At 45.9% G+C, this 17,696-nt stretch overlaps 1 protein-coding gene across 1 annotated transcript in view; it reads right to left on the bottom strand.

Annotated features, from left to right (window-relative positions):
- The window catches only part of LOC133501748 (A disintegrin and metalloproteinase with thrombospondin motifs 20-like), a 117,562-nt gene extending 101,360 nt beyond the window's left edge, over positions 1-16,202 (bottom strand). The window contains exons 1-3 of the mRNA XM_061821670.1: positions 16,075-16,202; positions 15,609-15,958; positions 3,471-3,633 (exon numbers count right to left, since the gene is read on the bottom strand). Coding sequence (XP_061677654.1) covers positions 3,471-3,633; positions 15,609-15,958; positions 16,075-16,165 — 604 coding nt within the window. The 5' untranslated portion in view covers positions 16,166-16,202. The remainder of the gene's footprint in view (positions 1-3,470; positions 3,634-15,608; positions 15,959-16,074) is intronic.
- Positions 16,203-17,696: the final 1,494 nt, after the last annotated feature.

The following is a 17,696-nucleotide window of genomic DNA, read 5'->3' as shown; positions in this document are numbered from 1 at the left end:
TTCCAAGAGTGGCGACTTAACTCGAGTTTCGACTTAAGTCAGATTCCACCATTAAAGTCGGAATTTACATCAAAATACTTTGTATAAAAGACACATACAGCGAAATAAACGAGATGATGCAATACTGCTGAGAAGTGGATGGAGAAGAAGAAGTGGAACCTGATCCTCAATTCTCTCCATCTCGACAAAGAACCTTGTTTTCTGATCATTGTATCCGACATTGGAACGGAACCCTTCACGTGCGCTAAAAAACTGGTTTTGTCTTTAATGATTGTCACCACGGTCGACCGACTGAAGCCTTGGTGGTGTTGCTGTCTCTCCTTTCTCCGATCTTTTTATGATCTTGAGCTTCATTTCTGTGGTCATGGATTTTCTTATGGCTGCAGAAGCGTTGCTAAAAGACACAGCTTTCTTCTTTGCGGCGACAACGTCTAAAAAGGAGGGCGAAAAAAAATGCGAAGATACTCCCGGCGCACAAACACGGACAAGCGTTACCCAGACAAAATGGCGGACGGGGGACAGGCGTTGTAAAGTCGAAACGTCTTTGGTCGAGACCGTCTTAACCCGAGGACTCCCTGTAGTATTCAATTGAGCTATATTGATGGGTGTCATAAAAAACATTGGTAGTTACTCGTGACATTTCAGGTTCTAAGGTTATAAATAACTACAACAAATGCACATGACTGTTAGCTTAGCATGTAGCTCGGGACACTGCAGTATTAGACTCCACTTTTCTTGCTCCACTTGAATGCATTTTACAGTAAAAACAGTTGGATTTGCATGCCTCGTCACAACTCGTACATTCAGACTGGTGTATTTTTTTTTTAGTTTATCGGAGTTGAATGAAAAAAAGTGGCACTACATGGAGACACGTACTTAGAGGAGCTTCCGCGCAAAAGCGGGACAAAAATCCGGCGCAGGTCAAGATGTTGTGTAATCTCAGCGACACGCCGCCGAGCCGGTGTTTACGCGTCACCTGCTCGTGGCGGCGTGCAGCGCACTCTGTCGCTGACAAAAGCCTGCTCGCTTTGGCTCCGTGTGGCCTTCAAAGAGCACACTTTAATCGCCACATCTGGAGAGGGGCCCCGATCTGATAAGGCAGATGAGTCGCATCTCGGCACACTTCAGAGCACAGTACTGGCTCAGTTCAGATGCTTCTTTATTCCCTTTGCTTATTGTCTTCCCGCTACCTTTACATGAAGACCTCCAGCTGTCTCGTAAGGATCCCTGGCACCCTGGTTAACAATTTTATTCCAAAATGACTTTCCCGAGCTAAATGACTCATGAAAACGTTACGAAACACAATCTTGTTCGACTCGATTTCAATTTTAAAGTATTTTCAACTACAGCGCACCGTTACTGCTTGAATTATAGGTTGTCACGCCGTCATTTGTTGTGTTCCGAGCCAAAATTTGATTTATGATCGAGATTGCGATATGTCGCTGCTCAAATGAACTGAACAACTCAGACTTAAACGACCATTTAAGCACACTCAACTCCATCTTCTGATCTCACTTGCTACACCACGCTGCTTAAAGGTCCACTGCATGATTTGTAGTATGTTATTAATGAAAAAAAGGCAGCCGGTATGGACCCATCTGTTTTTTCACCACAGAACATGATTTTGACATATATGGCTTTTTGTAATTCGCGCCATGAAAATCCTCTCAAGGGATTTGTTTTGGAGAAGAAGCAGGAAGTGACGTTAACAGCAGGAGTGCACTCAGGCAATCTCGTAAGTTCATACCAGTTTTACCTGCTGGAAGGTAGCTCGTTGTTCCGTCGTGTTAGCCAAAATGCCGACTCGTTGTATTGCTGGATATTATTCGAACACTCGGTAATTATTTTCAAAAAGACCCGGTTCGTCTTGAAAAATGGATTGCACACGTGCAAAAGATCCGCGTACATAAGTCAGGAGTGGTAAATTGGTTGATGTACCTGTTGACGGACGGCTACTGCGGCGCCTCGTCCGCCGAGCACGCCTTCGGCCGGGCTGGCTCATACATAAAAGTCTGGGAGTCTGTTGTTAGTTAGAAGTAATCCGCATATCATCTAAATACGGTTCAAAACGATAGGGTAATATTGCCCCGGTCACTTCACTCGATTGTGAGATGTTCTCTTCTTTGAAAAGAGCTTCCGTGTTTATCCCATAGCAAGTGCCGCTCCGTGTTTTCAATGGCGAATGACCCGGTGTAACATCTGCTGATGACCTTGCAGGCAATATGGCGACAACTTTGCGCACGGATGACACGCTCTCTGCTCATATTTATTTTTTCGTATAGACATTGAAGTGAATGTTACATGTATTTTTCATTACAATATCTATTTTAGAATGTTTATAGGCATGACAGTGGGACTTAAAATATACACATCCAACATACAAATGCTACAGTAACACAATACCGCCAATTTATGAAGCCATTTCATTTCTTTACATAGACTTTTATACACTACAGTTCTATTGTCTTTCATTCAAAACATATATAGGGTACCAGAACCAGTTAACGGCATTTCTATGCACGTCAAATGCAACTGTTTATTTCATCTAAAGGTTTTTATATAGCATATTCCAGAGAAAGTGAAATTTGAACACAGGATCCCTTGACTGTGAGGCAGACGTGCAAACCACTATTTCACCGAGCTGCAGCAAAATCTAGGATCTAATGGAGACCCTCCACATTTTTCATCTCTGTTTACCACACACAGACTGAGTGGCTGAAAGGCCAAAGCATATGGAGGAGGCCAGTCCAAGCCCTTTAAATTGCCGAGGCACACAATAGCCACGGCCGTGCGACAGCGGCTCAGCTCATGACAAGAAACCAAACAAAGCCGCTTGCACACAAGATTTATTGCATCCCTCCGACAAAGGCCAGCCAGTGACCTCCTCGCCACGATGGCACGGGCGATCGGAGTCCACTCGCTCAGCTCCTCTTCAAGTGGTCTTCACCCAAAAAGCAGGAATTTGGACACTAAATCACGCAACAAATCACGCGACAACAATACGCATCATCAGCCACGGTGGCCTTCTTTAAATCAATCGTAATAATATGTACTTTTATAAGAGGTGTATAATAATATAAACAAAGAGTAACATGAAATGAACTTTCAAAACTTTCAAAGCAGTAAGAGCAATTTGAGAGAAAGATCGAGAACTTGCAGGGCGACTTTGGCCTTCAAAATGGTGGAACCGGCCATGATAGACTCTTGTAAACCCATCTGGTTCTTCAGCTCATCCCAACTCTAGATTTCCAAGATCCCACAACTGAGCTGAGGTAAAGAACAGAAACACCGACTGCAAGCATTTTTTTTCGTTGACTAATTCAAGTGATTACGTTTCCAAAGGAAAAACCCCTTAATCAGAGTGAGATTGTGATTAGGTATAATTTAGATTCCTGGGCTAGGTCACGAGGCGGTAAAATAGCCAGACGCTTGTTAAAGCCAAGGAGGTTAGACAGTCTGCCGTCTGTTACCTGAGGCCGAACACGGCACGCCGTCGCTGGAGATGTTCCGTTTCCTCTCGTGCCGATAGACCAGGTGGGGTTTGTGGTGCTCGTCGTCGTACTCCTCCTCCCCCTCGGCGTTCAAAAGGGGCTCCAGGAAGTACTCGCCGTCCGACGTTGTGAAAGTACCCATCTGGAGCGGGACGAGAGACGACAGGCGCGATTTATGAGACGCGTGTGCGCAGGTAGATACAGTGGAATCTCTTAATAACTTATAGCAATGATTTGTCCTTGGATGAGCGGCAGAATACACAGAGGAAGGATCACATACGATATCGATAAACACCCATTTACTCTTACATTCACACCGGTTTAAGAGTCCCTCTTGGTCTCTGTTGGACTAAAAATGAAGTCTGCGTCATTTGGATGAAATCAAATGTAAGCATAAAACAGAGATGAAAATGACCAATTTGGAAAAACACTAATGGGGGGTTAGACATGTTGATACCGTTTTCGTTCCTACCTGCACGGTTACACTTTTTTCAAGCCATGCCCATCTGAAACGTTTTTTTACCCTGCGCTTTTTATCAATTTCTCTGGCACGATCTTCATCTTTTCACTCCAAGGCATTCGCCATACTGGAAAACGTGCAGACCGCTCGATAACATATGCGTACGTATGTCTATAAGTTATATCTATGCCGTAGTGAACAGAATGCTTCTCTAAGAAATGTTAACACCAGAGTGAAAATACCGTTGAAATAACACCAAAATGCTGCCGGAAATCGGAATGTTGTCGTTATTATCAACACCAAATTAAAGGCAAACAGGTAGCAATGCCGTTTTCCGACTAATTTCCCTACGAGTGTTGCCGATAGATGCCGGCGGCCGGTCTTGATCACAGCCTCGCCCCGCGTCAAATTCTACCCCCCCACCCCCAATTTTCTCAACGAATCTACACGTTTCACAACAATGACATCTTCACATGAAAAAACTCGGAATTCCGCGAATACGTGGAAAATTCTCATCCCTGATGGAAAAAAAAAATGAAAAATCACACAAGCATGGGGAAAACAAGGATGGATAATTTCTATTTCACTTATTTCCCACGAGCAATATGAAATAAAATGGAAAATGTATGAAGCGTTCTGGATTCCACTGTGGTTTCACGCTTTCAATAGCTGCGGTCTCCAAGCATGCACGGACACCCTCAGGGTGTCACCTTTGTCTGACTGACATGCTGACTAAGAGAAGCCTTGTCAGAGAGCTGGTGGCTGTCAAAAGGTGTAACAGACACCAGGACAACACGTTTCTAATCTAGTGCGGTTCTGAAGGTGCATGTACATTTCCCCGCCTGCAGGAGTAACATCGTTATCATACACGGAGAGACGAATGCTAATATTTATTTGGCAGCCCAGGCCCCCCACAAAGCTCCTTAGGTTACTCAGCCGTGAGGCGCAACGGTGTTTGCATGGTCATTTCATGCACGCTTAAACAGGATATCGCACGCTGGAATGTTTCCTTAGCGCCGTTATCCCGTGGATGTCCGCACGAAGTGAGCCTTAAGCGAGAGAGGGAGACCAGGGGAGGGGTGCGGATTGGATACGGAAAACATGACCGTATGTATCTTTCCGTCTTTCAAAGGGCAGAGGATTAGCAGAAGGCTGATGTCAAGAATTACAACAGGGATCCTCGAAAGCGCCGCGTGCCTCGAGTGCTACATGTGCCGGGTTTCGGGCTTGCGTAAACGCAACGCTGGATGAGACAAATTGGAAGTTAACACTTGAGGCAGCACGCTGAAATATCATACGGTAGGGACGACTGAATGCTCGTGTGCAGTAGTAACCAACCCCGGTCTTCTTCTTTTTCTTTCGGCTTGTCCCGGTAGGGGTCACCACAGCGTGTCATCTTTTTCCATTTAAGCCTATCTCGTGCATCTTCCTCTCTCACTCCCACTGTCCTCATGTTCTCCCTCACAACACCCATCAACCTTTTCTTTGGTTTTCCTCTCCCACTTTTGCCTGGCAGCTCCATCCTCAGCACCCTTCTACCAGTAGACTCACTCTCTCGCCTCTGAACATGTCCGAAACCATCAATGTCTGCTCTCTAACCTTGTCTCCAAACAACCAACCCCGGTATTGATGTAGAGAAAACAACAGTAAAAACAATAATAATAGTAATAACAAACCCAAGTTTCTAATCCAAGAGAGTTCCGTACAGCAGCTAGTCTGTTAGCAGCTAACACGGGAACCTACCTTGGGTTTAATTTTACCCGCTGTATCGAGCCACCAACTACATACCAGAAAATTTCGCCAGTCGAAAATGGCGCGAAAGTGCTTCGTCCGATTTTGGCCGATATATTTATATCACTGAAAAGAAACAAGGGCGAGAAGATGAAAGACGGGGGAAACACAATCGGTACGCACTTGACTAGTTAAGAGGTACAAATCGGGGTTAGCCTCAAGTCATTAGCTTACACTGCTCACCGCTAGCCTTAATAGATTCCATCCATTTTCTTTGCCACTTATCCTCGCGGGGTAATAGATTCTTAGCAATGGTATTGGAATTGCGGTGAAGAACGAGGCCAATGGCACAAACTGAAGCTTCATCGTCAGATTTTTATGTCCGACCATGAGCGGACAACAACTTTGTGCTAACGAAATTAAGACAAAAATGCACCAACACCACGACACTTTCTGGCATTGCGGCGTTATTGTCGTAACACCTGTCCAAATATGTCCTAAAGGGAGCACGTGTAAATCATAGATACAGTATTGCAAAAAATGTAGTTATCTATGGTGTAAAAAAAAAAAAAAAACTCTTCACATGGAAACAACTTCCTGCTTCTTCTCCTACGACTGTCACCCTTTCAGAAAAAAAAAATGTTGCTGAAGCAAAAAGCAACACTCGCAGGGTTAATCCTATTATGCTGGCTAAAATTAGATCTAGTGAGGAGGCAACAACAGCAAAAATTAAACTTTGGGTCACGTTTTTCCCCTGACATGCATCTTTGGCTAGACTCAATCTTGACCTTGTAAACACTTGTCAAGAACAGCATCGAGTGAATGTTCATTTTCATTCGAACAAAAATAGCCTCCTTGGAGAATGTCTGAAGGATGTAAAGTTCTCTTTTTATCTATCTATCTATCTATCTATCTATCTATCTATCTATCTATCTATCTATCTATCTATCTATCTATCTATCTATCTATCTATCCTGTACTCATGAACAACTGTCAAAAAGCCATTCATACATCAATCCATTTTTTTTTATAGTGCTTATCCTAATTAGGGCCACAGGTGAGTTTGATTTTCTCCCCGCTGACCTTTTGGGTGACAGGCAAGGCACTTATAGATACAACTATTCATGTTCAAATACAGCGATGCCTCGGTTCTCGATCACAATCCGTTCCAGAAAGCGGTTCGAGAAGTGATTTGTTTGAAAACCGAATCGATGTTTCCCATTATAATGAATGGAAATAGAAATAATGCGTTCAAAGCCTTAAAAAAATTGGCTTTTTAAAGCATTTTTTTAGCTTTTCCCCATGATAAACTGCATTATAGAAATACATGTATAGTTTTAATACTTTATATAATAAACTAAATTAAGAACTAATTTTATTTTTTGCTTAAAATATATGTTTTAGTAGGAGAGTACGGTAGACTGGGAATACATTGCCGTATCTGTAGTGACTCAGACTCCAGCCTTGTAAACTTTTTTTATTAACAAAAGTGTAGAATAACTTTAAACAAGCAACTTGCCTTCTTTGGAGCTATGATTGGGGGTTAATAAGGTAGTCCTCCATGACAAGAAAAACAACAGTCACTACCGGGACACGTCTGTTTCACAGAGGCTGCATTATACAGAATAACAAAAGTCCGCTGGTTGCGCCGCGCACATTATGGAATTTACGGGGTATTTTTCGGGGGGCATTCGAATTGACAATAACAAAACGCGTCATGGGTGGGTCAGCCGCTTGCGCTGCGCGCAATATATTATTTCCGGATTTTTTCAGCGGCGTGGGAATTCACAACAAAGCGCGTCGTTGGTCAGCTGGTCTGGTCGCGCGAAATATATAACTTCCGGGTTTTGTCGGGGGCGTTCGAGGACCGATTTGTTCGAAAACGGAGACATTCCAGAACCGAGGCTTTACTCTAATTTATCCGAGTGAATCACTGTGTAAACCCATGGCAGGACAAGCCGAAAGTCTCAACAACAATAACAACAACAGGAAGCTAGCTAAAGTGTGTTAAAGTGTTAAAACAGTGACGTTTGACCCTGACACACATAATCACCATTGTTTCCTTTGGCGGAAAAATGTATTGTACGTAAATTTCTCTCAAGAACGCAATCTTGAAGTTTCTGCTGCATTAAGATTCTCTTCTGCTGCTACAATTTAAAGAGTATCAATGATTTATACATAGTAAGTGGTAGTAGATGTTTACCTGTAGTTTGTAAATCACTATCTTTGGCCAGTTAACTTTGATCGGAGGAACAGAAAGCCGCCTTGTCAAGGGAATATAGGGCGGAGGGTGGGGTAGTGGGGGGGGGGCAGAGTTTCCATGTTTCCCAGCAAAAAAAAAAAAAAAAAATTAGCCAGACACAAAGGTTGCTGTTCAGCAGTGGGTGCTGAACTGGACTTTATCGCCCGGAGTAGGGGGGACAAGGGGCTTGGTTGTGGGGGTTTCCTGTTCGAAGCTGGGTCATAGCTGTGTCATGGAATTAAACGATACCAAAAAATAGAGTGGTGCCTTGCTTTACAAATCTCATTTATTCCATGACTATGCTTCAATTCAGGACACAAATTAATCCAGTGGTTTTCCATGCCGCATATCCTCACCAGGGTCGCGGCCCTGCTGGGACCTATCCCAGCTGACTTTGGCAAGGAGGTGCGAGACAACCTGAAGTGGTCGCCAGCCATTCCTAAATCATCTTTCCCTATTCCAATGAATGAAAATGCCATTAATCTGTGCCAGCCCCACATTGTACACTTTCTGGTGTGATTGGCCACAAGAGGGCAGGATGATACAGACCGAGCGAAGAATAATAATTTCGCAACAGACGCAGTAAGCGGCAATAATAAAAGATGGGTTTGTATTGTTGTTTTTACAAAAGATAAATAATCCATACCTGTGAGTATTGTTGTACAGTCTGGCTATATGTGTTTCTGCACTTTTCTTTTCAAATATAACACTAATTACTGACTGCTGTTATTCATTAGCCTGTCTATGGCATTTTGCCTTCTAGGTGATAGAAGTGTTTTTTCCCAAACACACAACTTGTAGGCCTGATTCTCCTGTTTAGTTTGACGGTAAATTCCGACTGACTGTAGCAGAGCTAACAGCGGTCCGCCGCCGGTCCGCAAGCCCACTAGCGGCTAATACTTACACGCGTAGCACAGGGGTCAGGAACCTTTTTGACTGAGAGAGCCATAAAGGCCAAGTATTTTCAAATGTAATTTCAAAAGAGGCATAAAGTATTTTAAAAACTAAGTACAGGTGTTATGATGTCCCTAACCAATGATGACAAAACTACTTCTTACCATTAATGCGACATTTGGTGCCGTACGGTTTTGCTGATGGCTTTGGAGTTCATACATCGTCAGATTAAGCTTCACGCAGGCGTTGAGATTTCCATCCATTCATTGCGAACATAATTAAATTTAATTTGCCATCATGACGGTACGATGGTGAACGGTACTTGCCGACAAAGGGATGTCTATTATTTGTTTGATTATCTTGTCTTTATGCGAAAAGTTCTCAAAAAGTTGATTGGCATCGTCGAGTACGAATGCTTTGTCTTTGTCTTGTCATGAATTTACAGTGCGGGGCTGGACCCATATGCAGGACTCCAGGACAAGGACATGACGTTAGGCATAGCTTTATTCAAACCTGAAGTCATACACGGTGTAAGCAGTCCGAGAAGGCAGTGGTACAAAAATGCTAGGCTAGGGAGGATCGAAAAGACATGCAGCAAGGTCTGATGACTAGGAGACAAACTTTGAACTAGGACTTGACTATGAAACATAAAGTAAGACGGGACTAAACTGAGGTGGCACAGAAACACTGTGACGAGGATAGTTCAATACTACACTATTTTCAGTGGTGGAAAGTCCTACTGTCAGCAAATGCAACTCACTAAGTCGGGGGCACAATGCCCAACGAACTGGGGAATCCCAGTGACCAGTAACTTCTGACCTTCTCTGTACTTTTCCACGAGCATCCTCAAGGCAAATAAAGCATCTGTGGTACTCTTTCTAGAAATGTGTTAGACTAGTTCAGGACAGAAGAAGAATTCAGATGAATTTAAAGTGGAGGTGGGACTGCATCAGGGATCCGCGCTGAGCCCCTTCCTGTTTGCGGTTGACAGACGAGGTTAGACTGGAATCTCCTTGGACTATGATGCTCGCGTATGATATTGTGATCTGCAGTGAAAGCAGGGAGCAGGCGGAGGAACAATTAGAAAGATGGAGGCACGCACTGGAAAGGAGAGGAATGAAGATTAGGCGAAGTAAAACAGAATATATGTGTATGAATGTGAGGGGCGGGGCGGAGAGAATCACGTGGAGGCGGCACACAAGCCGGTCCATTGAACGCGACTTTTGCAAAGGGGTGCATCGCCCGGCGGCGGAATTAGGACGGCCTCGTTTGTCACTGGGCCTGACTGTCCACACACTCCTTTTACGCACTTCCCGGGAGTTAGCATTTCCCACGGTGTGAACGGGCCAGGGGTTTTATTGGCCGGTCGTCTCCTCGTTCTTCACGCCGTTTCTTCCCTTTCTGGGCCGGTCACGGCTCATTCTGAAAAGGCCAAATGCTCTTTAGTCGCACCATTTATCAGCTTTCAGTAACTCCGGGCGAGAAGGGGGGAACCTGCTTCTTCTTCCCCTCCAGAATGACTCCTTTGTTTTAGGGCTTAATTATTCCTTAATGACCTCATCCCGGCAAAAAATTTGGCCGAGCCATTAAGCCCCGGCGATCAGATAGGGACACATTTATGACCCAATAGCCTCTGGTGCCACCTCCATTGTGCTGTCATTCTCAATGAGTGATGATGCGGATAACCGACAAAGATTGCTCGAAAAAGGATGCAAACATGTTTGGATAAGCGAGTCACTCGACAGAGTCGGCCAGAGGGGCAATTAAAGGCTGATTAGCCCGATCAATTTAGCGTCCCTCAGATCTTCAATTGCTTTGCAAACACGGAAATCGCTTTACGGAATGTCGACGACTTCTCGTTCATCACGAGGATTCCGGAGGCGTGTGGACGGTGGATTCCGGGACGCCTGTTGCTTGGTTTTGGAAACAATTTTTGCGCAGAAGAAATCATGGGAATACTCCTGTTCCCAGGTCAAAGCGTCAGGCTAATCCATCCCTTTTCTAAGGCACCTGTCCTCATCAGTGCCGTGGATGAGCTGGAGTCTATCCCAGCTGACTCCTGGCGAGAGGCACAGTTCACCCTGAAGTGGTTGCAAAGCATGAAAATAAGCGGAAAAATAACTGACACACTGTTCATATCCGAGTGATTTATTTTGTACATTTCCTTGACATGAAGGATATGTATTTTATTCCATATTTGTTTGTGAAATATTATTGTTATGATGATTGCTACGTTTCGTAGGTATCATCTTTTATACAACAATTAGTGGTTACTGTTGTGGAGCAAATTATATGATGGCTGATGTCGTGCGGTTTTTTTTTTTTTTTCCGGAAAGCATGCAAAGAAGAGCGGCACGGTGGTGCAGATGGTAAAGTGTTGGCCTCAAAGTTCTCAGGACCCGGGTTTGATCCCGGCCCGCCTGTGTGGAATTTGCATGTTCTCCCCATGTTTGCGTGGGTTTTCTCCAGGCACTCCGGTTTCCTCCCGCATCCCAAAAACAGGCAACATTAATTGGACACTCGAAATTACCCCTAGATGTGATTGCGAGTGCGGCTGTTTTGTCTGGATGTGTCCTGCGATTCGCTGGCAACCAATCCCCTACCTCCTGCCCATTGACAGCTGGGATAGGCTCCAACACTCCCCGCGACCCTCGTGAGGATAAGCGGCAAAAGAAAATGGATGGATTGATGGATGGATGGATGGATGGATGGTTGGATGGATGGATGGATGGATGGATGGATGGATGGATGGATGGATGGATGGCATGCAAACAATCAACACCGACTCTACCGGTTGAACCCAAACACACGATTCTATTCATCTTCACTTAGTATGTTATGGTCCGTTGAAACCAAGGTTGAACTTCCATCCATCCATCCATCCATCCATCTATCCATTTTCTTAGCCGCTTATCCTCATGAGGGTCACGGGGAGTGCTGGAGCATATCCCAGCTGTCAACGGGCAGGAGGCAGGGCACATCCTGAACCGGTCGCCGGCCAATTGCAGGGCACATAGAGACAAACAGACACACTCACAATCAGACCTAGGGGCAATTTAGAGTGTCCAATTAATGTCACATGTTTTTGGGATGTGGGAGGGAACCGGAGTGCCCGGGGGAAACCCACGCAGGCACGGGGAGAACATGAAAACTCCACACAGGCGGGTCCAGGATCGAACCCGGAAATCAGACCTGTGAGGCCAACTCTTTCCAGCTGAAGGTTGAACTTTTTGACGCTAACACAACGCTGTTCATGACGGAAATGGGGTCTGAGTCTAGGTGGAAGAAATTTGGAATGGTCAAAAGCCGAAACCCAGTCAGTGTTAGCACTAAACCTACAGGCGTCTGCTAGAAAGCACAAACAAACAAAAAATGTCAGTAAAAGCCTACTAGAACATCTGAACATGATTTAAGTTTAATAGGAGGCATTTTAAATGGTGGCTGGTGTGTTCTGACTCACATTTAACACGTGATTTTAGTTCATTTTGACCACACAAACGTCTCCGATTACATTTGGAACCACATGATATCAGATGTTTATTTTTATTTCCCTGCCCTAAAAAGAAATAAATAAATCCATTGAGCTCTAGAGGTTAAAGGTCACATTAATGGTAGGGCTGGATAAAGTTTTGAAATGATTTATGTCGGGCTCCCTTTTTTTAATATCACAAAAAGCTGGCGTTTGAAAAAGGGGTGTGTACACTTTTTATATCCACTCCAAATGCTATCCTGGTACAGTACGAGGTGCGGCCATCTAAAATAAGGATTATGTCACCAATAGGGATTCTTTCCTGGGGTCTTAGTGTCTGCATTGCGGGGGTCCGCGCCAGGATCCGGCGGGAGTGGCGAAGGTCAAAAGTCCCATGCCTCGGGCTGCGGGTCTTTATCTGACCCATGGAGTCATCCCTCTTCAGTGATTATCAGATTCTGTCCAAAAGTATCTGGCCACTAATATCTCCGGGACTTATACTACGTCGATAAACTTCTAATATCCTGAAACAATGGTGGGACGGGGGTCGTGTAACACCTGTTTTTAACCGAGATGAGGCTGGATTTACACTGCTGGTTTCCAATTCCGATCTAAACTCGATTTCTCCCTTTTTTTATTTTTATTTTTAACTTTCTATGTCCATGCACACAAAGTGACATATCTGTGTGTATATTTACAGAACACATGAAAAAACAGATCCCCAAATTATGATGTAAATAACTCCACAAAGTGTCAATACCGGCCAGTGACAGCACAAACGTAAACAATTATATATACATATAAATATATATATATATATATAGACAGATATAGATATAATAGATAATATTAAATGTTACCTAGCATTATTTGGCCTGGGCTGACCTTTCCCGCCTGACGCCGCTGCTACTGTTGTACACGCTGTGCTGTATCACGTGTGACTTACTGCAATTTGGGTTGCATAATTTAGTCATGTTTGTCGTCAGCTTTCACATTTTTTATTTTTATACTCTATTTTTCCTTTTTCATTCTTAAAAAAAATCTGGAGGTGCACCCCAAAGTCACCTGATCGGCACCAGACAGTGACAACAAAGGCTTCCTGTACCATACGTTTGCTTTCAATCCTGTTTAATTCTCTTGAAATCCCGTTTGGGTGGTCCGGTTTGCAACTGTTAATGTCAAGAACTACATGGGATTGCGGATTATATATTTCTTGTATCAAAACTACAACTTTCCCAAACACTTCTAGCATTTCTTGAAGTAATATCGTGAAAATATCGTAAAAGCCGCAAGTGCCCACATTGAAACACGAGATATTTACAAAGAAAGACGGTACACAGAAAGAGTTTAACGCTAGCGCCGCCGCGCTAACGCTAAGGCTAGCACCACCGCACTAATGCTAACCCTAGCGCCACGTGAACAGGGCTGGTTAAAAAAAATAAATAAATAAAAACAGTAAAAATCATCGAGACATGGCAGTAACATGCTAGGGCAACGCTAATAGGGCCGGACCGGTAAAAGTCACTTCCTCGGCACATATATTCCACCTGTCTCACTCCTACTTTTTCCGTTCGAGTGCCCCCCTAGCAGGCGTTAGAAAAAATGCCCAAATTAGCCGCATCACCGCATAAACCGCAGGGTTGAAAGCGTGTGAAAAAAGTCGTGGCTTATAGGCCGGGAATTACGGTATACAGATAGTAGTGATCATTTTCCGTCATGTTAATGATATGAAATTGCGCGTGCACATGCACATGCACATTCTGACGGACCAACCCCCGATGCACGAGCTTTCTCGAAATCCCTGCCTCTGCAAAGATAACAATGCTCGGTTTTGATGACATGATGACTTTAACAGTATGTTTATTCGTGCGGTCGTGCTGAACATTTCGCCCGTCTCCTAGAACTAAACAAGGTAAGCAAAATAGCAACAGCTTGCCATGTGATGCATACGACAAACTACAACCACCACAGTGTCCTAATGTAGTTTATCCTGGTGGTCTTTGGAATAAAGGAAGCAGAATGCCGCCTGCCTGACGTAGAATTGATCCTACCCCAACTGTGTGAACCACTACAATAGCCTACACTAGTAATGCACAACATAGTGGCCTCATGACTGGATTGGCAGGAATAAAAAGGTACGAGGACCTCCCACTCCCCCAGTGCGGACACATCAACTGCCTGCCTGAGATCCTGCAAAATGCCAAAATCAGCTCCACCCCCGACACTGTCACTCAAAGACGGGGGTGGGGGGGCTGACCTCTTCCTTTCGCCCCTTGACAGTCGGTGAGAGATGAAGAGTACACCCTGTATCAGTCCCCAGCCAATCGCAGGGCACATATAAATAAGCAGTCACATTCACACTTCGAGACTGTTCAGATCTTCAATAAACCGAACGTGCATGCTTTCGAAATGTGGAAGGAAGACAGAATACCCGAAGAAAACCCATCCCTGTCCGTCATGGCTGGAGCCAACAATGTTTACGTAGGTCTCTATGTCCTCACAATGATCGTTGCAATCTTTGAGTACATAACTAGCAAAGCCACATACGTTATAAAAACTCAAAACACAACATTCCGAGACCACACAGAGATTCGAACACAGAACTGCTATACTGCGAGGCAGACACACAACCCACAAAAAGCGTGTTTAGGAATCTATCTATGCTGGCAACATATAGTGACAGCCTGGAGGAAGACCTGATCGATGCTCTTCTGCTGGACGGCAGAAGGTACATAACTGACTTGTGCGACCACTTCATCCATTTTCTTAGCCGCTTATCCTCACGAGGGTCACGGGAGTGCTGGAGCCTATTCCAGCTGTCAACGGGCAGGAGGCGGGGTACACCCTGAATCGGTCGCCAGACGATCGCAAGGCACAGAGAGACAAACAGTCGCACTCACAATCACAGCCAGGGGCAATTCATCCATCCATCCATTTTCTTAGCTGCTTATCCTCACAAGGATCGCAGGAGTGGTGGGGCATACCCTAGCCGTCAACAGGGTGGAGGTGGTGAACACACCGAGACAGAACAGTTGCACTCACAATCACACCTAGGGGCAATTTAGAGTGTCCAATTAATTTTGCATGCTTTTGGGACGTGGGAGGAAACCGGATCGCCCAGAGGAAACCCACGCAGGCACGGGGAGAACATGCGAACTCCACACAGGTGGGTCCGGGATCGAACCCGGGACCTCTGAACTGTGAGGCCACTCAATGTGGCATTTTTGCTCAAATATGAACGTACTGTGCGGCAATCTGTTGCACTCCTACAAGTGAGCATGGGTGCGAACCGGGATTGGGGAAGAGGGGTCGATCACTCACGAGTCCGGTGCACAGGCTGAACACCGCCGGCTGCTCCTCTCGGGAGTTGACGTGTCCTCGGAAGAAGCAGTGGCGCAAGTCCGCGGCCTCCCCGGGCGGGCTCTCGCCGGCCGCTCCCAAGTGCGTGACCGCGTAGGCGGGCGCGATGAAGTCCGAGTGCGCGCTCAGGTTGAGGTGGAAGCGTCGTCCGAACGCGTCGATCCGGTAGTGGAGCCGCGGGACGGACGGCTCGTCGTTTACGCTCCTGCGTCTGCGCCTGTAGTGCGACGTGTGCGGGAAGGACTCGCCGAAGTCATTGACCCGCACCGGGCTGGTGATTTCGTACGATGACAGCTGCTTGATGAAGACTTCTGCAAAAGGGGAGAGTGGAGGTGAGGTGGTAGTGCACAAGAAAAAAAAAAAGAAAAAAGAAAAAAAGTTGTCATCTCATAACTCCCGATGCCTTTTAGCGGCATAAATTTGGTACCTTGTTTTGGATGCAACCGGTACTGCGCGGCGAGCCGCACAAGCGCTGACAGTTGACACGCGAGTCCCACCAGCCAGATTGCACACTGCATGGTTTCCGCGGCGGTGCTCTCCGCGGCGACCCCTTCGTCGAGCTCTTCCCCCCCACCCCCACCCCCCGCCGCCGCTCCCTCTCTCCTCGTCCTCCTCCCCGGTGCCCCGGCTTGTTGTCAGCGGCGGCGGGTCGCCGGATCGACGGAGGCTCTTCGCTGCGGCGCAAGACCGACGGCGTGCGCGCGCCTCATTGCATTGCCCAGCCAAAAATCAAACAAAACAAAAAAAGTAGCAGCCTGACTATTTATTTATGACACATGCATCCCACCCCCACCCCCACCCCCCCCACCCTAGATACACACAAGTACACGCACTTGTCTTCCCCCCCCTCCCTCCCTCGTTGCAGGGACTTTGCCGCCCGGTGCAAACTAGAGAGTGTGCGCCGAAAGGAGGGAGCGGTGCCAAGTATGCTTTCCCTCGGCCATCCCCTCCTCGACCACCCTGTGCAACCCCAAGGCGCGCGCACACACACACACACGAGCACACTAAAGCCCTGGAAGCAACGCCCCCTGTTGCCCCCACAGAGCCAATGAGAGGGAGAGAGAGAGAGAGAGAGAGAGAGAGAGCGAGCGAGCGAGAGAGAGAGAGAAAGAGAGAGAGGGAGGGAGGGATACCCCGAACAGCCACTCCACGCGTGGGTGCCAGTCTTGCAAACCCAATATTATTTTCATTCTTATGATGCACTATGCAATAAATGGCAGTAGACCACCACAATGTATCCCACCTCGGAATCCCCAATTCTTGACGATACTGCATATAGTACTGCTGGAGGGTGTCCTTGTTTCCATGCTTTATTCCACCCCACCACCAGCCCGTCCTCGCTCTTCCATCTTTCTGTGTGTGTGTGTTTGCACTCACGGCTGACAACGAGGCGCTCTGCGGTTCCGCAATTGCGCTTTATGACCACTGATGTAAACAAAGACACTCGAGTTCTTAAATGGTGGGTCGGGGTCCGATATCGGTGTGTAGATACCCGCATTAAAGGTGTTCTTGGCTTAGCTTCAGTCAATCAAATATCACACATCCATCCATCCGTTTTCTTTGCCGCTTAACCTCACGCGGGTCACAGGAGTGCTGGAGCCTATCCCAGCTATTTTGGGCAGGAGGGGTAAACCATAAACTGGTCGCCAGCCAATCGCAGGACACATGGAGACAGACAACAGTCGCACTCGCAATCACACCTAGGGGCAATTTAGAGTGTCCAATTAATGTTGCATGTTTTTGGGATGTGGGAGGAAACCGGAATGCCCGGAGAAAACCCACACAGGCACGGAGAACACGCAAACTCCACGTAGCCATGACTGGGATTTGAACCCCGGTCCTCAGAAAAGTGATGGTTGCTGACCTTGCACAATTACTGAACTGAATGTTTAAAAAGTCGTTTCATCGGTTGAGTACTGTACTTTGTATAATTAATTAAACCATAATCAATAATGGCACAAACCATTTTATTCAAGCTGCACTTTAACACTGAATGATACATTTAGGATGTGCAATATTTGCATGCGATTGGAAGGTTAGTAAATTTTT

This window comes from Syngnathoides biaculeatus, chromosome 6 (genome assembly GCF_019802595.1).
Source record: "Syngnathoides biaculeatus isolate LvHL_M chromosome 6, ASM1980259v1, whole genome shotgun sequence".
NCBI lineage: Eukaryota > Metazoa > Chordata > Actinopteri > Syngnathiformes > Syngnathidae > Syngnathoides > Syngnathoides biaculeatus.
This window is presented reverse-complemented; position numbering and strand designations above follow the sequence as displayed.